The 27,558-nt window shown below is 35.7% G+C and overlaps 2 protein-coding genes across 2 annotated transcripts in view; both read right to left on the reverse strand.

Annotated features, from left to right (window-relative positions):
* The window catches only part of P4HA3 (prolyl 4-hydroxylase subunit alpha 3), a 56,841-nt gene extending 52,374 nt beyond the window's left edge, over window positions 1-4,467 (reverse strand). The window contains exon 1 of the mRNA XM_074304054.1: window positions 4,229-4,467. Coding sequence (XP_074160155.1) covers window positions 4,229-4,467 — 239 coding nt within the window. The remainder of the gene's footprint in view (window positions 1-4,228) is intronic.
* A 13,708-nt stretch (window positions 4,468-18,175) lies between these two features.
* PGM2L1 (phosphoglucomutase 2 like 1) overlaps window positions 18,176-27,558 on the reverse strand; it is a 71,190-nt gene continuing 61,807 nt past the window's right edge. Inside the window, exons 13-14 of the mRNA XM_074304055.1 lie at window positions 21,060-21,193; window positions 18,176-18,749 (exon numbers count right to left, since the gene is read on the reverse strand). Coding sequence (XP_074160156.1) covers window positions 18,647-18,749; window positions 21,060-21,193 — 237 coding nt within the window. The 3' untranslated portion in view covers window positions 18,176-18,646. The remainder of the gene's footprint in view (window positions 18,750-21,059; window positions 21,194-27,558) is intronic.

The following is a 27,558-nucleotide window of genomic DNA, read 5'->3' on the forward strand; positions in this document are numbered from 1 at the left end:
ATTGGGGGGTTTCAGTGGATTGGAAGCTCAATATGAGTCAAAAGGGCAATATGGCAGCCACAAACCAGCCAAGATCTTAGATGACATCGAGAGGGCCCAGTGTATCAGAGAAGGGTCAGAATATAGGACAATCTTGTCTTTTGTTCAGGCTGAAAGCCCCGTTTAGGGAAGGACACTGGCAAACTGGAGCATGTTACAGTACTCAAGACCGTGTCATCTGGGGATTGAATGGAACAACTGGAAATGTTTAGCCTAGAGAAAAGAAATTTTAGTGTGTAACATCTGAAGGGAAGAGGGAATAGACTCATTGTTTGGCTTCTGAGCCAGAACCAAGAGTAATGAGTGGATGTCTCTTAGCAACAGTTATATTTAAGGAAAATCTTCCTAATCATTGGAGCTATACAAAAATGGAACGGGCTGCCTCTGGAGATGGTGATGACGGAGACCTGTTTGTAATGGTACATTGTAAGTACCTTTTTCAGTTTTGGGGCGGACTGGATCTGGCTTCTGAGGCTCCTTCCTTTCAGCTGGGATGTGATTCTGTGAGAGGGTAATGAGTTGGTGAAGGCAGTAAGTGCAGACCTCTTAAGCACTGCCTGCTTAGCAATCATAAGCACTTACTAAATGTTGATTGAGTGGATGACTAACAGAATGCTCAGCACTAAGAATACAAGAATAGATATGACAGATCCTGCTATAAAAGAGTTTACAATTTAGAATTTAGAATTTTAGAAGCAAATATCTATGTATTTTGTGTCACCACTCATGTTTGCATTGTAGTTATGTATGTCCATGGGTGTGCTGGTCAATGTTTAAGGAAGGATGAAATGTACCCACCAGAAATTTTTAAGTTTTGGCTCTATTATTAAAATTTTCCCCATCACCTTCTTAAGTTTAAAGTCTAGACTCAACAATTAACAAAACAATGAATCAAGTCCAGATTTGTATCGTTTGCCAATTTCCAAAGTGCAGCTGGTTGGTACAAAGAATAGAGAACTGGGCTTGGAATCAAAATCCAATCTTTGTAATTCTTTTTCATAAATTCAAATCCAGCTATGAAATCCTGGGCAAGTCACTTCCCCCTGTTTGCCTCAGTTCTTCATCCGTAAAATGATTTGGGGAAGAAAATGGCAAATAACACCAGTGCCTTTGCCAAGAAAATCCCCAAAATGGGATCACAAAAAGTTGGCCATGACTAAACAAAAAGGTACAAATGCTCATGCTGTAAATTTGATAATCAAGCTCTCAAAAACTAGAATAAAGTGGCTCTAGTATTCCCCTATTGGGTCCAGATTTGGGATCCCCATTTGAATCATCAGAAAAGAGATTCAGAATTGGTAGTCACCCTGGAGTGGCTAATCCAACTCCCTCTTTTTTACAGATGAGAAAATGAATACCATAATGGTTAAGTGTTCTACCCAAAGTCACACTAATAAAACAAGGCTGGAGCAGAATTTGAACCCAGATCTTCTGATTCCAAATCCAGCATACTTTCTGTGACATCACACTGATCCTTAAAGGCAGGAACTTGTTATTCATCTTTGTTCTTAAAGAGAGCCATGATATTAGGGAGGTGATGCCATGACATACAAATGAATTGGATTTAAGTGATGATGGGCTATACAAAGTCACCCACTTCATGCCAGTGCAAGATATAGATCAGGATTATTGGAGATGGCTCCAGATGCAAAAGACCTTGACTTTTTTTTTCTGAGACAATTGATGTTAAGTGACTTGCCCAGGGTCACACAGCTAGAAGGTGTTAAATGTCTGAGGCCAGATTTGAACTCAGGTCCTTCTGACTTCAGGGCTGGTGTTCTATCCACTGTGTCTCCTAGCTGCCCTTGACCTTGACCATTTTAAGTGAAGGTTTTTACCAGGTCTGAGTTTGATTGAGGCAACCTCCCATTCAATGATTAAGCCTAGGTAAGAAATGAGGCAAAGAATGATCTTTTTTTTTTTCCCCTAATGAAAAAACAAAACAAAAAACCAAAAACAAAAACAATTCAGTCTGGGAGGGAAAGACCTGAACTAAGTCTCACTGATATTTCTCTGTCTCTCTGTCTCTGTGTATATGTCTCTATCTCTCTCTTTCTCTCCTGCAGCACCTAACAGAATGTATTACAAAAGGCAGGTGCTTAAGAAAAATTTGTAGAAGTTGGTGCTGGTGGCAATGGAAACTTGTATCTGTGCAAAAGCAGGAAAAAGAGAGTCAGGCTGTATATGGAACAAAGTTAGATATTTGAGCTAGACAAGTTTTTAGAACATAAGACCACATCTATATAGTGCTTTAAGGTTTGTAAACATAGTTTATTTCATTTGATCATAGAGTGTCAAGATAGGAGAGACCTAAGACACCAATTAGTTCAACCTCTTCTTTCTACAGATGGGAACACGGAAGTCCAAGTTAGAAAAAATTAATTTGTTCAAGGTCTCACAAGGCAGAGGTAGAACTAGTTTAATATTAGGATTATGGGACCAGGTTTAGTGTTCCTTTCCACTGCTCTAACTTTGGGAATTAAAATATTTTTTTTTGGCTCTTTCTGTACGTGGATCTACAAAAACCTGGACAAAATTCTATTTCGAAGAAATTGATGACAGTAAAGCTTATGAGAATATGGAAGGAAAAAAAAGATTCTTTACACTCCCCCACCATTAAAGAGGGCCATCATCAAAACTGCCATTATCAGGGGCAGCTAGGGGGCGCAGTGGATAGAGCGCCAGCCCTGAATTCAGGAGGACCGGAGTTCAAATCTGATCTCAGACACTTACCACTTCCTAGCTGTGTGACCCTGGGCAAGTCACTTAACCCAGCCTCAGGGGAAAAAAACAAAAACAAAACCTTACCATTATCATTTATTTTTAAGGCACATGCTCATGTATATTTTATATGTAGAGATAAACTATGTCACACATGGTTTGGCTACACATAACTGACTAAAAAAATATACCATTCTTCATATGGGCAGTCATATATAATTTGCACACCAATGCTCAACTGTTCATTGAATCACAATCTCTTCCTCTTAAGTATCTCAATCTCTGTCTGTGGCTGTGTGTCTCTCAACCGTAGTGTAAAATGCAATCATTCCAATCACAGGAGTCAGGGGTCATCAGGGACTGGTTCATCACCATGTCCCCACAGAATCACGCTGTCTCATTCAAAGTGTTTCTGGCCCCACTCGGTCTATATAACCCATTCACACAGGACACTCATACAGGGTAACATTGACTCATTCCGTGCGACCCAAACAATGTCTCACACATACTCAGTTATCACTGGCACACAGAGTAAATACTAACAAACCATCCTTCACACACACATATATAGTCCTGCACAGCGTCTTCATTCAGTTCACTTCCATTAAAAACCCACTCCTTGAGTGCTATGGGGAGCTATTACTTCAGGTATTAAACAAATCCGTGTATGTACAAAACCCTGTGTGCTGGGCATTGGGGAAGACACGTGGACAAGTAATACAAAGTCTTAGTTTAGATTTTAGTTTAGGCCTGTGATTTCATCAGGCTCTCCCAGATAGGAAATTCCCTCTAATGATGGAGGAGATCTCTAACTGCTACGTGTCTTATGGCTTTAGAAAGATTCCCTGGCACTGCTTGGTTAGGTAACTCACCGGGGTCACTCTGACAACATTACCTCAGAGACGGGATTGGAAGCCAAGTCCTTCTTGCTCCCCATCTACTGTACTACACTATATACAACTGGCTAAGAGTCTCCATCCTCTGAGAGCTCACAGCTCAATCTCTGGGCTTCTTTTTATCCAGTGTTAAACCCGGAGTGTCTCAGGGTCCCTAGGTCTCCCGGCGTCACACGTGCTACTCACGGCACAGGACTGTACACTGTCACCCTCGGATCTCAGGAGTCATGGCTGTCAGTCTCAAATCCCACACCTATCACTCAGAGTAACAGCTCCTTCTTCATGGTGTTTTAAGGCTGGCGAAATGCAGAACCCAGAGTCACATTTCATTCTCATATATCCCACATACCACCCAGTCAATATTGCGCACTTAAGTGTCCCAAGTAGCCCCGGTCGGTGACTTGTGTCCAAAGTGTTCTCTCCCGCAGTGTCACGGGAGAAGTGTCCCAAGAGGTCAGTGACTTGTGTCCAAAGTGTTCTCTCCCACAAATATACAGTGTCAGGATACCGAGCGTTGTCGCACACAGGGACGCACACGCGTGCACACACACACACACACACACCCCTCTTACCTGCGCAGGTCCCGCAGGCGGGCTTCCTCACCCCGCACGTAGCCCTCCAGCAGCCGCAGGAGCTCCCGCTCGGGACCCAGCGCCCGCTCCACGCTCTGCAGCGCCGAGAACGTGTCTTCCCCGCGGCCCCGGGCCCGGCCGACCCCAGTCTCCGGGCTCCAGTCCCCGCCCCCGGCCCCCAGCTCCAGGGCCCGCAGCAGGGGCAGCACCAGCAGCACCAGCGCCGCCCGGGGAACCATCCCGCTACCCCCCCGGCGCCCTCTCTCCTCCCTCCGTCCCCTCTCCCAGTCCAGGGCTCCTCTCGTCTCCCTCCTCACATCTCTCCTCCGCTACTCCTTTGCCCTCTCTTCTCCTCCCCTTTCCTTGCTTTACTCCCTCCTTCCCTCGAGAGAACCCTTCACCTTTCTGTAGTTTTGCCCCGTCTCCTGCCTCTCCTTTCACACCTTCCCTTGTTCTTATTCTCTCGGCTTTTTCACCTCTCTATAAGTTCATCCTCCCCTTCTGGTGGTCTCTTTTCTCCCTTTCTCTGCTCTTTCTTCCTTCCCTTCCCCCTTCCCTTCCTCTTACCATATAGCTCTGCCCCTTCCCCTCTAACCCCCCTCCCCCGTCTGCCTGTCCCTCTCCCACTCCTTAAACATTTATCTTCCTGTTTTTCCTCTCATTCTCTCCTTTATACCACTCTTCTCTCAGCTCCTTCCATGTCTCCCCACAAGCCCTCCGCCCCCACCCTTAGCTTTGTCCAACTCTTTCTCTTTTCTCCTTCCCTTCTTTTCTCTGGAGTTCCCATCTCTTTTTTCCTTTATCCTCCTGCCTGGTTATGGCCCCTTCCCCCTTTTCCATTATGCTTTCTTCCTCTCCCACTTCTTAAACCTCAACTCTGAAATGGCAGAGTGTAGAAGAGGGAGCCTTGGCTGGGAATCAAGAGATCTGAATTCTGGCTCCATTTCTGCAGCCAGCTCATTGTCTAGCCCTGGAAAAATCTTTTATTCCATCCATACTTCATTTTTCTCCTCCCTGAAATAAGGAGGTCGGAATTCCTCTTTGGTTCCTTTCAAGCCTGACCCTTTCAATTCTGATGTTATTTGTGCTAAGGTCCTTTCCCTAGCTGACACCTACATTCTCTTTAAGGAGTCGTTCTGGTCTTTTATCTCTGCAATGCCGGAGATATAGGATGTAAAACATTAGACCTGGAGTCAGAAAGAGACCTAGGCTGTAACCCCAATTGTAATATTTACTAGCTATGTGTCAATGCAGCAGTCATTCACAATCTAGAACTTCTCTGTCCTTACCTAAAAGGGAGACAAATTAGACGTGGAGTACCTCCCTCCTGAAGAGGGTTATAAACTTTATAAAACTTAAGGTTATATATAAATGAGCCTAGAAAAAACATTAAGTTTGAAGTCAAAGATCAAGTTTTAAGTCCTGACTTTGCCACTCACTCACTACTTTGTGAACATGTGACTTAACTTTTCTGAGCCTCAGTTTCCTCATCTTTAGTATGGGAGGATTGCACTGCATCACCTCTAAGGTCCCTTCCAGTTCTAAGTCTATACATGATTGTATAGCAGCATTGATTGTTTCAAGATCCCTTCCTGTTCTGACATCTATGCTGTATACTTTCTGATGGTAAGTCTGTCAGTCAGGACCAGCATCCACAGGAAATAAGTCCTAGGTACAGAATGAAAAGAACTTTGTGGGGTGCCCTCAGCCAGTCCTAGTAACATATTTAGTTATTTTCAGTGTTCACTGGAGAAGGCTGCTATGTCCTACCAAGATTCATAGAATGTCAGAGCTTTAGAGACTATCTAATCCAAATCCTTTATTTTTACAGAGGTAGAAACTGAGGCAGACATGAAGGAATCTGCTTAAAGTGACACATAAGAGTCAACACCAGAGCCTGCTATTCAGACTTTTGGCTTGAGGCACTCGTTATGATATTCTGGCATCTTTCCCAAGTACTTCCTCAGGGAAAAGCTGCTAGTTAGAAGCCACCTTCTTTGCTAGTGTCGGGATCTTGTCTGCCTGCTTTCCTTTTTCTCCGGTGAGAACTCCAACAATTTAGCTAAAGTAGCTCCATGTTAACTATCTTACACTACTGCCTGGCAGGGAAGGTCATAAAGAATCTTAGGGTTTAAAGCAGAGGAAGCACCTCATCCAACCATGTCATTTTACAGATAAAGAAAATGCCCAGAGAGAAGTAACTTGTTCAATGTTGTACAAATGGTAAGACCTGGATATTAATTTAGGTCTTCTGACTTAATGCAGAAATACTGAATTGCCATTTCTAGGAAAAAAGACTAGCAAAGGGGAGAAGATAGTACTTTGCTATTTAGTTATGTCTGACTTCGTGGCCCCATTTGGGATTTTCTTGGCAAAGAGAATGGAGTAGTTTGCCATTTCCTGCTCTAGTTCAATTTACAGATGAGGAACCTGAGGCAGACTGTATTAAGTGACTTTCTCAGGGTCACACAGCTATTAAGTGCCTGAGACCAGATTTTAAATCAGGAAGAAGTATCTTCCTGCCTCCAGGTTGGCACTCCATCCAATGTGCCACCTACATGCTTGGAAGTTAGCACTGCTAGCACCTATTTTGGAGAAAGAGGGGAGAAAACCCAAAACAACTTTGTGGGGAATAGGTGGGAGAAAGCAGTGTTCAGATCGACAGTCTGGTTAGGGGGTTCTAACTCTAAGGATGCCCCCTGGTGGAATATTGGCATGTATGGCATTCTTGACAATTTCTTTTCTGTATTCCCTCAGTTTACCATGGAGATCTTTTCTAGTATTATATGAAAACTGTCCTACTATACCATTTGTCTTTTGCTTAACAATGAAGAATGTTGCTTGGGACCTATTTCTATATGAAGCAATTTAATTTTGTATTTACTGAACCCGTACCTTGTGCTTAATATTGTGCCAGGAATAGGGAAAAAAGCAAGACATTAAAGACTCTCATCTACCATTAAGCACTTAACAATTCTTCTGTGAAGATGTGAAACTGGTTTCTTAAAAAGTGCCAGGAGGCAGGTAGTATAGTGGATAGAGCACTGCATTTAGCGTAAAACCTAAGTGCCCTTGCCAGCTGACATTAGCTATTTGACCTTGGGCAAATTACTTTGCCTAAGCCTCAATTTATTCATCTATAAAATGGGAATAACACTTTTACTAAATCTCACTATTTCCTTTAAGACAAAGCTCTGTAGATACCTTTTTAAATAAGAGGTTTTTCCTAGCAATCTCCACAAATCTCACACACACACATAACATACAACATCCTACTGGTAGAATGGAAACTTAGTAGGAACTTAAGAAATATTAATAAATAGTAAGAACTAGTATTTATATAGTAAATCTTTTAAATAGTAGGAATTAATATAGGAAATAGTAATAATAATAATAGTAAGAACTTAATATTTATTTATTGTTATAAAGATCAAATTAAACAATATTAGATTTCTTCCACCCCAATTCCATAGCATTTGATGGCCATGATGTAAGCTGTTATAATTTCTAGATGGGATATTTGGAACTTCTGCATTCTGACACTAACACTATGTAGTCTTGGGCACGGCCCTAATTTTATTGAAACTCAGACCTATAGAGGAAAAGGAATTTGTCTAGAATCTTAGGATACATTTGCTCACAAACTCAGAGGATACCAAAAGGTAGCATATAAAAAAGTGCTTCATTTACTCAACAAATCTTTGTTGAGAAACATTGTGTCACATTATGCTACAATACAATACAATACAAATATCCTATATTCCAGGGATTGGCTTTGGGAGAGAGAATAAGATGAAAAGATGGGGCCCTGTCCTAAATTCTTAAACTCTATCAAGATAATACCATTAAAAAAGACTTTGTTATTTAAATTTTTTTTCTTGACAAATATAAAGTTTTAGTATGTCCATATATTTTATTATTATTATATACAAAACTATAATTCTCTATTATATGTAATTTTGTAAAAATAGAAACTCATGTTAGTCCCAAAGTTGTCTTTCCTGTTTTGTGAATCTCTCTCTACAATTTTGTAAATTTTCTAGTATAACTCTGAGAAGCAGGAAGAATAAATATTCCCATTTGTACAGATGAGGGACATAGGCTTAGAGAAGACAAATGTCCTGATTTAAATTTAGCTCGATTGCTACACAGTGCCTGCTATGTGCAAAGCCCTGTGCCAGGCAGGAAAAAGAAAAAGATGAAATGTTGTTTCAGTCTTCACATTTCCTCATTTGACCTTAAAAACTAAAAAAGGGAAGCTGAGGCCCAGGGACAGAGATTAACCTACCTTCATTTGGGAAAGTCTCTTGAAAATGTATGAAATTTCTTTTTTTCATTCATTTTTAGAAGCTATAACATTGTAGTATGTGATATGTGTGTATGTGTGTGTGTGTGTGTGTGTGTGTGTGTGTGTGTGAGAGAGAGAGAGAGAGAGAGAGAGAGAGAGAGAGAGAGAGAGAGAGAGAGAGAGAGAGAGAGAGAGAGAGAGAGAGAGAGAGAGAGAGAGAGAGAGAGAAGATGAAAAAGAAAAAGAGGAGGAGGAAGAGAAGCAGAAGGTATTCTGTCCTAAAGAATCCTTCTACCTCTCATCTGGAGCCTGACATTGATAGGTGTTTTGCCCACTAGGTGGCAGCAGGAATACAGGAAGTCAGATCAATTACAGTAATTAGGTTTTTCTTTTACTTTCCATTTTCTACTTCCCAAGTTGCAAGACTTCACTCCAGCTAAAATGATGTACCCACATAGTTGCTATCCATCCTCAGCATTACTTGTATGTTCCTTTCCATTCTCAATGTAAAATCCCCCCCTTATTTGCTTGTGCTTGGCCACTGTCAAATACCTTCCTCAACCCAGCCCATCTCATTTCTGGTAGAATACCTGTATTTTAGGAATACAAACAGTGTCATTTCTTTGGCTTTTTCTTTTTGGCAAGGATGAGGTTGGTGGGAGGAAGAAAGTCTTGTGCCTAAAAAGAATGCTCAGCTCATCTTGGCATGGGTAATAGTAAAAAAGTGGCATTAGGCGACTCAGCTTTCAATCTGAATAATCTTCTTTTACTCATTTCTAACTACATTAATCTGGAGTGCTTTTTCTAAATTTATTGATTTCCTCTCTCTCTTGTATATAAGCCTCAGAAAATACTCTCTCATGGTAAAGTGTGGTGGAAAGGAAAGATCAAAAAGAAACTCATGCTAGATGGTGGGACTTGGTGGTAGTGACGGTGTTAGAAGGGAAGCAAGTAATCAGATTGGGTGCGACAAATCTCCACGCCAGGGAGCCAAGGCAGAGCCTGAAAAGGGTTTTGAAGCTTGATGCCTCAGGTTGGAATTTAGAAATTGGGAAATTAATAAAATAGTAAAGGAGAATGTACTGGAACCAAGGCCAAGCTCCTGAGATCTGGAATCTTTAAGAAGCAAGTCCCAACAAGGATGGATCCTTATGAAGGCAGCAGAGAAAACAAGGAGTCTGAAGAGATGCCTTTGAGCCCCAGTTCTGCTGTTTATTACTTGGGTAGTTTTGGACAAGCTACTTTCCTTCCCCGAGGCTCAATTTCCTCTTCTGGTAAAAAGAGAGGGTTCTTTGGGAGTTTTTAACATGTGATCTGTGAACTTAAAAAAGGGTTTTGTGTTTCTTTTTTGGTACATTGGTTTGCTTTGTAATCTTATGTATTTTACTTCATGTATTTAAAAACATATGGCGTCCACAGGCTTTTGCCAGACTACCAAGGAGGTCTATGACACAGAGTTAAAAATTCCTGGACTAATTTGATTTCCAAGATTCTTCTAATATGACTATTCTGTGATTCCATGTAGTGGATTGCTTTGCACTTTATAATAATAAGGAAATGGTCAAGGCAGGGACAAAAATATCACAGGGAATCTCAAGATCAAGAAGAAATGAGAGGAAATATTCAAATTTTAAAGAATTCCAGCCTAGGAACAAGATGTGTTAGAGGATGGGTATGTTTATGTTTGAGAATGGAGAGAAATCATTAGTTACTCATCTTATAGTAGCAGTAATTTTGGCAGTTAGCAGTAGAAGCTGTTCTGAGGCTCTCAAGGGTGTTCTCCCAGGCTACAAGCAATAAGGTTCTCAGAATAGATTTTGTTGACTAAGATGTTAGCTTGCTTTTCAGACTATTGCCTTAGTCTCTGCCAACTTCAGGCTTTCCTTCCCTGCCCTTTCCTTCCCAACAGTTCCTAGGTTATGGAACGGTTTTCCACTGTCAATTAAGAGACTGGAGAATATATCATCATTGACAGAAATATTCAATTATGAACTATACATTAATGGTCTTTGATTTCTTGGGATCTGCACTGAAAATTGCAAAGTGTAGTTAGCTGGGAAGTAGGAGTTTATAACAGAACATCACAATTGTCATGGACCTTAGGGATCTTTACACCAAATCTTATTTTACAAAGCAGGTAAAAGAGGCTCCCAAATGAAGGGATTAATGGAAGACATCACAGCTAGTTAGTAGCAAAGATAAGACTAGAACCCAAGCTTTCTGAATCCTAATTCCTTGCTATAGTCATTTGGAACTTTGAAAATCATTCTCATTTTTGAGACAGCTTTAGTGTAAGATGTGGTTTTGAATTCTGGCTGTGCCATTCATAAAGTAGGTCATTGGGCTTGCCACTTCTCTCTGAATTTGTTTCCTTGCTTATAAAAAATGGAAAATCTTATTTATCTTATTGTTTTATTTACTTCACGAGTTGTTTTTAAACTACAAAGCACAAAATAACTGTGACCTATTAAGCATTTCCTAACATTATACTAGAAAGACTTTTCAAACCTCAAAAGAGATTCGAGAATATGTGCCTTAGTGTTTCAAGTACATATTTAGTGCCTTATTAAAGCAGCACCTGGAAAGATACAAATATTTAAGCTAATTGAACATTGAACAAGAAAAGCAAATCAGAATAAAGAACTCAAACATATGGAAATTTACTATGAAGAGAACAAGTTTATTACTAACAACACTTTATTCAGCTAAAACCACGAAAATAACCCATACACAAATGCTTAGGAAAAAGTGCAAAGTTTCACAAGCAATATCCATAACATACCCTGGTCTCACAATAGGAAAATCATCTGCAACAAAGAAGATATTGACCTGATGGAGTTAAGGTAGCTTAAACAAAGTCACAATTCTACTTTCAGACCTTGGGGTGCAAATTTTTATTGTCACATATCTAATAAAGGAAAATAACACTTCATTTATAACAGAGCTTGTAATTCCCCCAGCCTTCAACAGAATAAAGCAAGGGGGCGTGCGGTTATATCTGGAAGAACGGTCAGGGTGCTGTAAACATTACCCACCCTTCACCTCTGTCACATTGAACACATCTCTTCAGATACATCTCTTTCTATAATGAGGTTAAACATTAGGTTCAAATAAGCTTTGACTCTCCTGGGAGGGTATGCTAGCAGACTTAAGAAGGAAATTCCTTATGGAATCAATTCTACAATTCCATTAGTAATTGATCCTTCACCTATTTCATCCTTAAAATGTAGATTGCAGGAGTGTTAAGATACCTCTTACTGAATGTTGGCAATGAAATGGACTTTGAGATCACCCAGTCCAGTTCTCTCATTTTACAGAAGCAGAAACTGAGTCCCAGAGATGAGGACTCATAAAACAAAGTCAGGTCTAGAACCCAGGTATCTTGATGCCTGGTCTAATGTCTTTCCACTATAATTTCCTCAGGAAGAAATCTTTGAACATTATGCAGATCTAGACAAGTCATTTTACTCTGGTCACGAAGACATTTCTAAACTGAACAACTACATTCATACTCTTTTCTCTCAGCCTTTGAGTGAGGTTCTCAGATAATATTTTGGGTGTATGTAGAACTTTGAAGCTAAGCTTGAGATCATTCATTTCCACAAACAGAGGCAAAACTGTCTCCTAAATGTTGCTGGAACTGGGAGGTAGGAGGTGTTACAGCGGAAAAATCTTGGATGTAAGAGTCAAAAGACCAACCAAGATCCTCTTCTAGTACTTAACCAAGATTAGCCAGCTAGCAGTTTATCTGTCTTGAGTCTCAGTTTCTTCATGTGCAAACTGAAGATATTTGTCCTGCCTCTTTCATAGATTATTGAGATAATAAAAGATCATGTGTATAAAATACTTTGTAAACAATAAAGCACTATATAAATATAAGCCATTTAATTATTAGAGCGTCATATTGTAAGCATTAAAGACAATGTGCCATCATCCAAATAGGAATGGAAAGGCAGCATGGTATAATGGAAGGAGCACTGGACTGGGAGCCTGCAAACCAGGACTCTTGGCTCTGAAACTGAACTTTGGCTGTCTGACTGTGACCAATTTTATTTTTAAGCCTTTAAAAATTGTTTCTAAGTTTTATTTTCTCTAATCCTCAGTTCTTTAATTATAAAACCAGATGATAATTCTTGTTCTACCTACCTTGCATTGATAGGAATACTTGACTTTCTGCACAAAAAAATGAAACTGAATATAGATATATGGGTGGGTGCTTCAGAAATATTTGAACAAATTTGGCAAAAGTATCCTTTTTGCTCTTAATTTCTAAAGTGTTATTAGAATCAGTTAAGTAATGCTATAGGAGTAGGAAACCAATTAGCTGATACATTTATCAAACTACTGTTAAGTAGGTCCAATCCATACCTAAAAGTCTATGGATTTGAGAAGGCAGGATTTTATATGTGTATGTGTATGTATGTGTTTCTGATGGGGAGCCTAAATGCCATGGGGATGTTGGTAACAGAACTAGGAGGATTCCTTAAGAGTTAGTTGCCCCCTGCAACCTTTACTTATAGATGAGGAAAGAGAGGCTGAAGAGTTGAAGAGACTTGATCTGGTGACATTGCAAGTTAGAGGCAAAACAAGAAGCCATGCTCTGAGGCTCACAGTTCAATGCTTTTCTTTTATATCACCCTGCATTCTAGTAATAAAACTAGAAAGAGGAGGAAAGCTTGCTGAGCAAGATAACTGAGTAGTGACTTGAAGTAAATATTATTTTTTGAAAACTAAGTTAGATAGGAGTTGTGAGTATTACTGTGCTGTTTAGATAGGCAGACGAACAATTCTCTGACTTTTTTTTTTCCCTCCTAGCTAATACTTTGAGACAAAGAACAAAGGTTTCTCATGAATCTTTCAAAACCTGTAACTGAACAGCAGTGAAAAAAAAAAAACTCACTAAAATCAAATCTTCAAATAATTGGTTTGAGTGAAAACTATTGTTTCCCCATTTGCTTCTCAAAACCATTTCCAAAAAAACATGAATTTCAAAAAATTCACAATAAATTAATAGAACTCAGATAAACCCATATGAGTTTTGAACAGATTCAATTTTTTGTCCCCACATTTTTTTTGGTGGTTACAAAACAAACAGTCCTCAAACGAACTCTGTTATTAAGGTAACAGGATGATAGATTTTCACAGTCACAAAACAGTCGGGGGGGGGGGGGAGGGGGAAGAAAGGGCTAGAAAAAGGCAAAAGGAAACTTTACCAAATGGAATCATATGGATGTTTTAAGCATTATCAACACAAATAGAAAACATTTGTAGCAAACATTATATCCTCCAGCTAAAAATGATGTTGTTTCATTGATCACTTGACATATTCCAGAAATACATATTATCTCCTTAAGAAACAAAGGTCCATTTCATGAAATAGCATATCCCCAAGTCTCCAATTTGCCAAAGTTCCTACATCTTTAGGGTAAATGTTTTATGTGTAAAAATGAACATACAGAACAAAAAGCTCTGGCCATTCTTTAAAATGGAGAGGACAGAGTTTAGATCATTATGGAAGGATGAATGAAAAGTGAAGTCTAAGAATATCTTTACTGTACTTGTTACTGTCTTTCTTACTCAAACCTGGGGAAATATTTGCAATATTATCTTCTAGATTTCAAATGAATCTTAAACCTTTGTTTAAACTTAACAAAAATGAATGCCTGAAGGATTATAAGAAATCAGTATAAGAAATCCACATTCCCATCTCCAGGAAATCTATCAGAAGGAAATGTGGCTTGCTTTTTAAAGCCTTCAGGAATCCATCTACCATATTCTCTTTACATACTCTAAATGTTTAACAATCCTTGTTAGGAAGTTTCTCTATCTTAACTTTAAACTTATCAGACCTTAACTCAGATTCCTAGGAATGAAAATTATCTTATCCAAATCTCTCTTTTTAAATATGCAGACTAGAGAAAGGAAGGGAAGTGATTTGCCCAGGTCATATTACTCTCTTGCCACTTTTCCATTACTTTGCTATAGCTGTTCAATGGATATGGGAGAACAACAGTTGCTAGTCATCTTTCTCCGTTTGAACTGCTTTTCCTTTTGAGGATCAACTAAACTATCTTTCAAACCTCTCTGAGGTTGGAGGATTGGGATTCCTCTAACCCTTTCTCATAAGTCTTTTATACATATTATATATATTATATAAGTCCATTTAATTTCTTAATTACATAAATCATCCCCTCAAAAGTTCTTTATTTTGTTATGGTATGTAAATGGAGCCTGACATAATATCAGGTCCACCAAGTACAAGAAAAGAATTCTCTCCCATTTTCTGCCCTTTATCTTAACAATATTGGCTCTATATAGCAGTTGGTGGCAGGTTTGCCTTTAGTTTCTCCTTTATAACTCTAGGTCAAGTTACACCACTGTCTTGTCCTCAAGTTTTTTCATTTTAAAATGGAGATAAATTACTGTCACAAAGTTGTTGTGAGCAAAATACTTTGTAAACTATAAAGCAAATGTAAATTAAGATAGCCCCTAGACATTTCTAAGGATGAGGAACCTAAGTAAGAGCCTCTTAATTTAAGATCCATGAATTTAATACAAAATATAATACACATACTTAAAAATAGGTTGTATTTCAGTACAACTGATATCCTTTAGAACTGAACGTATTTTATTTTATGCATTTAAAAGCATAATTCTGAGATGTTTTCCATAATGCTTTACCAGGATGCCAATGGAGTATAGGACACAAGAGGTTAAAAAGTCCTGGGCTGGATGGTCACTTGTCAAGAATGTTGAAAAAAGATTTTTCAGATACATATTGAAGTAGAGGCCCTTGGAAATCCTTTCCACTTCAGAGTCTCTATTACTATTAAAATTCCTTCCATTACTGTAATGGCCTCAATATAATCGGGACTTTTCCCTTACAAATCTGGCTTGAAGCATGAGTGTGACTTCTTATTGGAGGATTTTTTAGCATGTGAATACCTATAATATACATATATTTACACAATCTTCTCTCTTTCAAAAGTGTTTGGTCCACATTTAAATTAATATTATTGTGTTCTGTCACTTTCAACTTTTTGTGTATGTGTGTTATTGACTACTTACTTTTCTTCTACAAATATACATCCCTCTCTAAAGTGGCCTTTCTCAGATTCCTTTCTGGTAACTTTTCCAAATAATATTTTTTAATTTAAAAATATGTCTCCCAACTCAGATTCTCCTTCCCAAGTTTCTCATAATGTTATGTCTTTCACAAACTAATACAAATCTGTCCCTCTCCTATCTTCTATGCTGTGAAAGAAAATGTTAAACACGTGTCCAAGTCCTAGGTCAAACACTATTTAAATCTGATTCTTTAGCCTACTGTACATCTACATACAAACCCTAGGACCACAGAAATTCAGATGGAACCTCAGATTTGACCCATTAATCTCTCCTAGAACAAGGGAGCATCCAACCTCTGTGTGAACATCTTCACTGATGGGAAACTCACTAACTTCAAGGGCATAACACTGCATTACTGACAGACAAAACAGTTAGGAAATTCTTCCTTATATTAGACCAAACTCTACCTCCTTGTAAACTCCAAATACGGTCCTAGTTCTTGCCTAAGTCCACATGAACATATGTAATCGCCATTTAAAATGATAATCTCCAAATATATGAAGCTGGTAATCATGGTGTTCTTCTCTTTTCTTTTGTTACACTTGAATCCATATTGTCTGAGAACATTTTGAAAGATATGTGTATGTTAAATTTGGAGGCAGCATAGTATGCTAGTTTGGAAGACCTGATGAAGTCCTGCCTCTGACAAAATTAGCAAAGTGATCAGGAGCAAGTCACTTAACCTCTTAATATCTACCTAGGCAATATTCTAAGACAAAGCCATATGTGCAATATTGATTATTCATAGGGGGAATTTCCTCATCAAGAGATTCCCCATACACATAAAACTAACGGGTTTTATTAACAAGATAAATTTTTTAAAAATTGAAAGTATTCAATTTTGGAAATAATAATCTGAGCAATTCAATGTTTCACCGTGAATTCAATGTTGTATGTTTGTGAAGTGGCTAAATAAAATTCTTCATATCAGAATGAAACATAACATGTGGCTTTAATGATCGAGGGAAACAACCTTTTTTTAAGCTTCATTCTACTTTCCAGACACTTAAAACATAGATTTTTACTACCAAAAATATTGATCATATGGGTTCCTGTGCAACAACCTTGTATATTACAATATACATTCATAGAGCCAAATGAAAATTTGTTAGTTTTTTCATGTGTAGTGCAAAGCCTTTGTCAACATGATTTATATGCAAAAAATGTGGTTCTATTTATATCTGGTTACTTGCCTTTATACAAGTCACCCATGATTTAGCTTCAGGACAAGGTTGGGGAGAGATTAGGGGAAAACAAATGGACAATTTTTTGGTGGTGGTGGTGGCAAAACAGTTTTTAAATGTAACTGAACTCAATTAAATAGAGCTTTATGGAATGAAGCAAATTGTCTCCTGATCAGAGAAGCTGGAGAAATCAACCTTATGCTCAAGTAACTGTTTAAAGAATTTTTGATAACTGTCCAGCAATATAGTTTCATAATAATTCAGTAATCTGTATTTGATTCAGCTTTAATACCTCAATGTCAGCTTTTAAAATAAATACTGAAATTAGACAGGAAGAAAACTTGTTGAACAAGATGACAGAGTAGTGACTTTTTTTCAAGTAACCAATTGAAGACTAAAGATCTCTCTTTAACTATAGTTGAAAACTAAGTTAGAAATAGATTAGGGTGCCCTAGTTGGGTCACCTTTAAGAGGTGATTATGAAGAGGATATGAAGTTCAAAAATTACTTTCAATTTTGTGCATAGCAGAATATTAGTGTTAAAAAAGGGGTTAAATAAAGTATTTAAGAAATGATTGGTCTAAATTAGGACAATTTTCTCCACACTGAATTTTTAAACAATCTTGAAAAACAAGTAAAGTTCAAGGAAGCTATAATAAATTAACACACTATCCAAAAACCCTATTAACAGAATTAACTTTATATAGCAGATAAATCTGCTTGAAAGATCTGGTTCTTAAATGAAATAAATTTATTTTTAATTGAAATTTGGAGTTTCATCTCTCTGTTTTTATCATAATCCTCCTTACAAGAGTAACACTGAATTTTAACATGAAAATCACAAAGAATAGTAGTTTATGATTTAAGACTTGCTTGTTATGAAGGTCTTATGGAATATTTTAAAAACATCCTAGGGATTTGACAAAGTAGGTCAAGTACCTTTGCCATCTAAAGGATTATAAAAAAAATGCAAGGCATTGACACCTTTGTCTATCTGTGTCTCTGAATCTGCATTTTCATGTTCAATGGCCTCTGCTTAGGAGAGAAAATAGAACTACAATCTGTAAGGATATTATCTCAGCTCACACCAAAGCCCTTGGAAGGCACTGAGAGATTTGTCAAAAACAAAGCTTCCCAAGAGAGTTGTACTATTTTTCAATAAACATCAATATTTTTGAGATACACATGGGAAAAGTACAAGTGATGAAGAGCACCTGAAATAAAGGTGCTAAAACCGTATGCTGCAACACCATCTTATTTTAATCTAGAAATTCTAACTACTCTACCATAACATACATGTAAAGGAAAACCCCTAACTGTGCCAGAGGAGTACTGAAGAAGCTGAGCTTTATTTTCACCAACATATGCTTTATTCACCTAAATAACTTGACAACCACAAACAATATTTGGAACATTTAACTAATTTTTGTCTGAACTGTACTAGACATGGACGACACAAAAGAAATAAACCTAATCAAATTACAAGAGGAAAATTCACTCCTCTACGACCTCTTTCAGAGCTCTTCAAGTTGAAGGCCAGAGAGAATATATTTTAAATGCTCAGCGTACGTGACTTTTGGTCAAAATAACTAAAAATCTCAATTACTTCATTTCTTTTCAAATTTAAGTCTCTTTCATGATTATCCAATTTGGTTAAATCAGGTGACAAAAAAGATCCTGCTTCATTATAGATCTTAAAGGAGTAAGTTTTGAAATAGACAAATGTACACAAGAAAGAAGGTTAGATGTAGGTCTTGGATCTTTTGTTCCACATGACAGTGCAAAGAGCCATTTGTAGGGCAATTGCTTAGAAGATATCTAAGCAGATCGCCAGATCAGTCCATTCTTACTAGGCTCCAGAAAATTCTCAATCAGAGCATCAATGAGTTTCTTTAGTTCTTCTTCCAGTAAGGTAATATCACTGAGGGGAAAAAAAAATTAAAAGCTTAGACATCCTGTAACTCAAAATGTTATCCCAATACTTCAAGGGTTCATATTTCATCCAAGTCTGGAACTGGAGGCACAGGCCCTTAGATGACTGACTTGCCATGGCCAAAAAACTCATATGATGGCTAAGTCTCCAGGGATATGCCATTCTGATAACAACACATAGTACATTGCTAAGTACATACTCAAAACCTTCCTAGCATCATAGGACCTGCCAAAGTTTGTGCACTATTGGCACAACCTTCAGGAAATTTGTAAGATGAGGCAATGGAAAAGAAATTTAACATAAAAACTCATATCCTTAAAAATAAAAATTAAATTAAAAATCCCTCCTAAATTAAAAAAAAAAAAACATCTAAATAGATTTATACCGACTAAAAAATAGCTTACAACTGCAAATTGGTATTTGTTAAAAGTTTTTATCTTTCAAATGTAAATTTCTTTATAAAATTTTTGTCACAATATTCCTGTGAAGTGTTTAGTATAATAAATATTATCATGTGCATACTAAAATTGAGAAAACTAAGGTCCAAATAAATTAATGACACACTGACTCTAAAGAAGTACTAGAATAAAAAATGCTTGACTTTCTGTTAAAGGAAAAAACAAGTGGGTTTCTGTAATGACCAAAGAACATTGGCAGAGAAAAAGGTTTTAGTTGGAATAAAACAAGAGAATATTCCTAGGCCAGGTAACAATGTAAAATAAATAAATAAATAAATAAATAAAACAACCAAAAAACAGGAACTTGAATAAATTGGGATACTGGAATTAGCATTATTCTAAAGCACATACAATCTTTGAAGAACATCCCATTCAAATATTATAGAATATGGTGAAATCTGAAATCTTCATGAAGTAGACAAGATATAACTGCCAAATAGTGAAGAAAAAAAAAAAGACTGAATTTTTATTGCTATATTCAATTTAATGTAACCTCCTTTAGGACTTACTTTCATATTTACATCCTAAAAACTAACATGGTGCTAAGCATAAAACAAATTATTAATAAATACTTGTTGATTATCATGAACATGGCATGGTAAAAGGAACAATGGCTGCAGAGTCAGATGATCTGAATTCAAGTTCAAGTTTTACTAAATCCTGGCCAAAGCAAATCACCACCTCATAGCGCTTCAGTTTCTTCTTCTGTAAAATGAAGATAGCAATATTTGCAGCACTGACCTCACAGGGACAAGAAAAAATTCTTTAAAAAATTGGAAAGTGAGTAAAAAGCATAGGTCTAAACTCAGTTTAAACTTCAGTTCAAAATCGTAGATGTGACAAAATTCAAAATTATTACTTTGGGAGGTTGGATATTTGTCCCAAAATTGTTGCACTCACAAAATTTTTGAAAACTTTTTTGGGAGCTTGATTATTGATTATAAAAACACCTCATGTTTATTACTTTAGAGCTAGACCATGTTTATGATCAAAATCAAGTTTTTTCTTTAAGATTGCTTATCCATCTTATTCATCAATTTCAACTCTCATTTACTTTTGTCATCTACCTGAAACTTTCCAACACCTGAAGGTGTTTTTAGAATGTGATAGAGGTTGTGAAGCTAACTGCTTAAAAAAAATTTCCAAAAAATGTTTGGAACAATAAAAGCACCTTTAAAATACTCCATGTAGGTAGTCAGCAATATAGTTAAACAGAAGGCTAACTGGTCAGGGGCTATATGTTTGAATCCTGGCCCTGTTACTTATACTTGTAAGCCCTGCTTAAGTCACCATTTTTCTACTCTTTCCTCATCTTTATATTAAAGATGGGGCTGCCTTCTATTTCAAAGTTCTCCTCTAATTCTGAACCTGTGATCTTACATCTTGGCTCTGCCATTTACTTGCCTGAAGGCAATGGACAAGAAACTCAGTTTTCCTCATCTTCAGAACGGAAGGAATATTTGCAGAATCTGTACTTTTGTGAGCTGCCAGGCTAAGTACCTACATCTTAGATTTATTGTGAGGAGAGTATCTTTGGCATTAAAAAGTCCTATCTAAGCAAGCTACTATTACTATTATATTCTTCTAAGAAGCTTCTTGTGAAATGGAAAACATTCATTGGAATTAACAAATTTTGGTGGAAAATTTTTATACCTTATACCTTCAGGGATCTGGTCACCTAACTTTTTTCTAAGTCATATCACCTTTTAGCATTAAGAAATGAATTGTTGACAAATAGAAAATAGAAAACTATTGACCTTTGTGGGCTAAGAGATGCAGAGTTTACTTCTTGTGACTTGTTAAGGTCATACATGCCCTCACGTTAAAATTAAATTCTCACCTCTGGTCAGGGGATGCACACATCTCGGCATAATACTTTATCTTTGGCTCAGTTCCACTTGTCCGTAGTGTAGCCACACAACCATTTTGAAAGGTAAATGTAATCATTTGGCTATTTTTACTCACGGGCAGTACCTATATGTAAAAGTAACAAAGGTGAAACTCTATTCCTTTTCTTTTGCCCTTATATATTGTACTTCACCTGAATCAATACAATTACTAAATTTGTCTAATATTTATTAAGTGCTTACCTTGTCCCAGGTTTTTGTGATCAGGGCTATGGTTAAAAAGATTAAACAAGATACAACCTCTATCCTTAAGAAGTTTACAGTCTCGTGATGAAAGGAAAATAAATTCTAATCATATTAGAATATGATATGGATATAAGCAATCTAGTAATAAAGAAGCCAGATAATGATTACCACTGGGAAGTAAAGTATATAATTAGGGATGCTTTCTTAGAAGAAGTGGCCCCTGAGCTTGAAAGGAAGGAATTTTACTAAAGAATGAAATATATTTTTAAGAAATGCTTTAAAAAGGTATCTATGTTTTCCCAAATTTAAAATTCCCTTTTCTCTGTGACATACTTAATTGGAAAGAATATTTGCTAACTGAGATGTTGATAATCTACATTAATACTACTATTTTACGTTTCATGTATATTAATACTTTATACTTTGGTAGATATGTGAATTTATCAGTGTGCTAAATTCCATGGTACAGATCAAAACCCTTCAGTGCCTTTTTGGCCCAAGAGATATTTGTCCACATCCTTCAGAAAAGATCTAATCAGGACACTAAGGGTTTTTATTCAATTCTTTTAATATCTTGAGGGTAATGATGTAGCCCCCTGCCCAATCTTCTATAATCTCTCATTCTTCTTACACATCTAAACTATGTCATACATGTTCTTTGGTCATTTCTCATAGACTATGTCTCATTCAAAAGCCACTGTCAGCTACCAACAACACGCTACTGCTCATGATGTAATTTCCCCTCTTTATTTCTTTGGAATTTTTGGTTTTCCTTTTAAAGCATAGCTTCTATTCTTTCCATGAACATTCTCCTGGATAACTTAATTTCTTCTGCAAACATATGGTCAGATCCAGCCATCCTTCTCAGAATATTCTCATAATACCTCATGCCTAAGATTGTCAAGTCCAAATTTAGGTTTCCAAGATCATCAATGATGAAGAGAGATGACTAGAAATGTTAGCAGACTAGTTCTATTTCATATTTATTTTTCCTCTTTCAGATTTCACCTTCAAATTCTCTTCCAATAATATGGTTTTGCTGGATGTCATGCCATACTCTACTCAGCAGCTTTTTGCTGTTTTATGAAGCAAGGGTGTTAATGATTAAGTTATTCTTCTTTATGAATGTTTTGCAAGCGAGTTTATACTCTAAACCAGTGGCAATGTCAGCTACCAAATATCTCCATTTGACAAAAGAGATTGAATGTCTGCCAGTTCACATAGTTTTGGACTCTTATGATGGTAATTATTTTGCATCAGTTATATTTTTATACACTCACTTTCTTTACTTCTGTCCATTTTCTACTTTCTGACAGCTTGTTAAAATTACTACAAATGACCATATCTTCTCATTTTTATCTTTCTTCCAATTTAGCATTTACTTTGAGATTTGCTCTAATCAGTTGCTAACATGATTATATAAAGACTGATTCTGAAATGACTTCTATATCTATGACATGCTATTTTTTGTCTAAGATTGTCAAATTAATTTTCATAATGTTGAATTAACCTACAATTATTTGTTGACTATGAATTAGTAGTAAATACCTACTATATACTAGGCACTGGAGATAAAATACAAAGAATGAAACAATTTCTACTTGCAATGAGCTTATACTATTATGATGGGGGGAAAGTACACACAAATGAATAGCATCAGTATCAAGTTAATAAATATAAATATACATACTTAGCTAAATATAAGGTAGTTGGGGGTAGGGGGAACTAGCAGTTAGAGGAGAGATCAGAAAAAGTTTCATATATGGAGAGGAGAAAGTGGTCAACAGTGGAAAGAACAGTTTCAGTTGAATGATAAGATCAGAATGTGGACTGCAAAGAGTTGAAGAGGGGCAAAAGAAATGAAAGCAGAAAGAATAGATTTTTTTAATGGAGTTTGGTTGAAAAAGGAAAACACAGATTTAAGTTCACAGTGTAAAGTGAAAACAGGGTCTAAATGAAATTATTTTTGGAGGATAGAGAAGACTTTGGCATATTCTGAAGCAGTAAGGAAGAAATCAGTTGATATGGAGAAATTGAATATAAGATAAGAAAGAAAGGATACTGAATATAATGAATATATCAAACACTTTTTGATTTTCTTGAATTAGTCATAATATTCAAACATGAGGCTTTTGAATAGTTTATAAACATTTAGTATCTTTCATCTTTTGATTCTGAATCACATTTTCCAAAATATTTTTGTGGTGGTTTGTTTGCTTTTGCTTATCATAACCACTAAGCTGAGAAAACCAAGTTCTATCAAATAAAGATGTTTTTTGTTGCCTTTAGATACCATATGAAACCAATTCTTCTTACTTCTTAATTTTGAGTCTCAGAGAAGAATATGTGAGCTACTTTTCCATTTAGCTGCAAATTCATAGCAACTGGTTTTATTTATGGCAAGAATGTCATTATGTACATGATTCATTTCCTAAAGTTTGCTTTTGACTGAATGGCAATTACACAAAGATCTGACAAGGAATAAACAATCAATTAAATTAATCCTTGTAGATCATTTTAAAGCTACATGGGTTTCATCCCCCCCTTCTATCACCTTCTCTCTCTCTTCCTTCCCTCCCTTTCTCCCCATATTATAACAATCATTTGAGAAGTAAAAGAGAATCATATAGTACTAAGGGATATTTTGCATCTATGTCCACAGAATGGAGTTCTATAGTAAACATATGTATGTCATCAACTCTTGAGAAATCCTCTAGTGGTAAGCCTTTGTACAAACTAGATAAATTTGTCACTAGTCCTGTACTTGAAGTTTTGTTAGATTGGCAGGTCCTTTTAGAAGCTTCCATTCTGCTGGTATTGTCTTCCAAAATAAAGGTCACCTCAGCAGCATCATAACAACAAAATCAAAGTATATGTACAAACAAAGGCATTTTATTTGTTTCTAAGTCTCAATAAATATCTATTATCAGCTCTCAAGTTGTACAACACTATGCCTTTTGGAGCTTCATAATTTAGATGAAATGAAACTCCTCATATTTTTTTGAGAAACTCATTTTTCAAGAAAAAAAATCAGACAAACCAATGTCAAAGATATAATAGAGACTTAAAAAGAAACCAGTATGAATCCACCTAAATAGAAGTGTGGCCTAGTAAAAACAAGTACAAAGTTGGAAACTGAATCCTGAGTTCAAGTCCAAATTCTCCTGTTTACTGCCTGACTTTAAGCAAATCACCTAATATTAATCCTTTAATAATATATTTCATAATCTGATAAAAGTAACAGAAAAGGTGCCAACCTGCATTGGTAAAGAGAATGTCTTCTTTTAGGAGTTTCCTATATGAGTAAATTCACAGATTTAATCCCTCTCCCTATTCCTAATCCTAAAAAGTAAAATAGATAGCTATAAATACATTTGATTTTGAGAGACCAAAAAACACTAAGAAAATAATTCCTTAAAAATTAGAATTGAACCAGTGACTTTATGAGATATCAAAATACAATAAAATATAATAAAAAAGTAAAAAAAAAAAAAACAAAATGTGAATTGTCTCACTGGAAAAAACAATTCATCTAGAAACTAGATGCAGGAGAGAGAAGAATTTTTGGACTATTTGAAAGCCATGATAAAATGGAAAACATCTTTCAAGAAATTATCAAAGAAAACTTCCCTGATATATTAGAACCATAGGGAAAAATAGAAATTGAAAGACTCCACTAATCATTGCCTGAAAGAAATCTGAAAATGAAAACTCCCAGGAATATATAATCAAATTCCAGAGCTCACAAATCAAGGAGAAAATACTTCAATCAGCCAAAAAAAAAAAAAAAAAACAATTCAAATATTGTGGAGCCACAGTCAGGAGGATTACAGAGAATTTAAAGTCAACTTTCACTAAAGAACTGGAGGGTTTAGAGTATGATAGACTAGAAGACAAAGAAGTCAGGATTATAACCAAGAATCACCTACTCAGCAAACCCGAGTATAATCTTTTAGAGGGGGAAATGGAAATTTAATGAAATAGAGAACATTCATGAATTTCTAATTAAAATACCAGAATTGAAAAAAAAATACAAGAGTCAAGGGAAACATAAAATGGTAAAAAAAGAAACAAGAAATAAAACATAAGAAATTCAATAAACTAAATTTTATATTTCTATATGGTAAGATAATATTTGAAACTCTTAATAACTTTATTACTATAAGAGCATATATATATATATATATATATATATATATATATATATATATATATATATATATAGAATGTGGATATTTAGTGACTTTGATGGGATGATAGACTAAAAAATAAAATAAGGGTGAGAAAGAAAATTGAACTAGAAGGAATGAGGAGAGTGAATGGAATAAATTACCCCGGAGAAATTGCTGTTATAATGGAGGGGAAGATGGCGAGTGGGGTAGGCAAAGTTTAAACCTTACTCTCATCAAAATTCAATCAAAGAGGGAATAACATATACACTCAGTTGGAAATTTAAATCTATTTTATCGTACAAAGAAGTTAAAAAAGAAGATAATAGGGGAAGAGGGAAACTGATAAAAGGGAGAATATATTAGGGAAAATAGCGATTAAAAATAAAACATCCATAAAAAGAGAAAGGATGGTGTGGTAAGGCAGAAGGATAAACAGGAAAATAGCATGGAGGAAAATACATAGTAAATTTTAACTATAAATGTGAATATGATAATTTCACCTATAAAACAGAAGCAGATAGCAGAATGGATTAAAATCAGAATCCTACAACATATTGTTTACCAAAAATACATCTGAAGCAGAGAGATACACACAGGATAAAGGTAAGGGACTGGAGCAGAATCTGTTATGCTTCAACTGAAGCAAAGAAAATGAGAGTAGCAATCATGATCTCAGACAAACAAAAGAAAAAATAGATGTTAAAAATATATCTATATAATTACATGTTTAATCTATATTAAATTGCTTGCTGTCTAAGGGTAGGGGGATGTAGGGAGAAAAATTTGGAACACAAGATTTTGCAAGGGTGAATGTTAAAAACTATCTTTGCATGTATTTTGAAAAATAAAGTGATTATTATATTAAAAAAACAAAAATTGATCTATTACTTTGAATCAGAAAAAAACAAATTTTATATATATATATATATACATATATATGTGTATATATATATATATATATATATATGTTTATGTTTGTATATTTTATAGTAAGGTACTTACAGGTAATGAATACTAAATACTAAACATATGTGTACCAAATGGTATAACATTTATATTTCTAAAGAAGCAGTGAAATGAGTGAAAGGAGGAAATAGATAATAAAACTATACTAATAGGGGACTCCAAGTTTCCCCTCTCAAAACTAGACAAATGTAGCCAAAAAAATAAACAAGAAGAAAGGATATGAATAAACTTCTGGATAAATATTTGGATAAAATTGAATAAGAATAGAAAAGAATGTAACTTCTCTTAGCAACACTTGGCATCTACATAAAAACTGGCTATGTATAAGGACATAAAAACCTCAAAACCAAATGTAAAAAACAGAATTAATAAATGCATTTTTTTCAGATCATAATGCAATTAAATTACATTAAAAAATGGACAATGGAAAGAATAAAAATTAAATACCAAATTGAAAATCTTAAAAATCAAAGGAGAGTTAATAAAATTGAAAGTAAGAAAACCATTGAACTAATAAATAAAACTAGAAGCTGGTTTTATGGAGGAAAAACAACGAAATGTTTAAACTATTGGTTTATTTGATTTAAAAAAAAGAAAGAAAAGAAAGCTAAAATTACCAATATCAAAAATGAAAGGGATGAACTCGCCACTAATGAAGAAGAAATTAAGATAACTGTTCAGAGCTATTTTGAATAATTATATGCCAATAAATTTGATGATATAAATGAAATGGCTATCTGCAAAAATATAAATTACTCAGATTAACAGAAGAAATAAAATATTTAAATAACTCAATCTTAGAAAAAGAAATTCAACAAATCATCAATAAACTTCCTAAGAAGTTGGAGGGGGATATGGGAAAACTGGGATAATAATACATTGTTGGTGAAATTGTGGACTTAACCAACAATTCTGAAGAACAATTTGGAATTATGTCCAAAGAACTATAAAACTATGCATATTCTTTGATCTATGTCCCAAAAACATCCAAAAAAAGGGGAAAGGACCAATATTTATAGAAACTCTTTTTGTGATAGTTAAGAATTAGAAGTCAAAGGAATGTTTGTTCATCAATTGAGAAATGGCTAAACAAGCTTGTAGTATATGA

This window comes from Sminthopsis crassicaudata, chromosome 3, assembly GCF_048593235.1.
Source record: "Sminthopsis crassicaudata isolate SCR6 chromosome 3, ASM4859323v1, whole genome shotgun sequence".
NCBI classification, from domain to species: domain Eukaryota; kingdom Metazoa; phylum Chordata; class Mammalia; order Dasyuromorphia; family Dasyuridae; genus Sminthopsis; species Sminthopsis crassicaudata.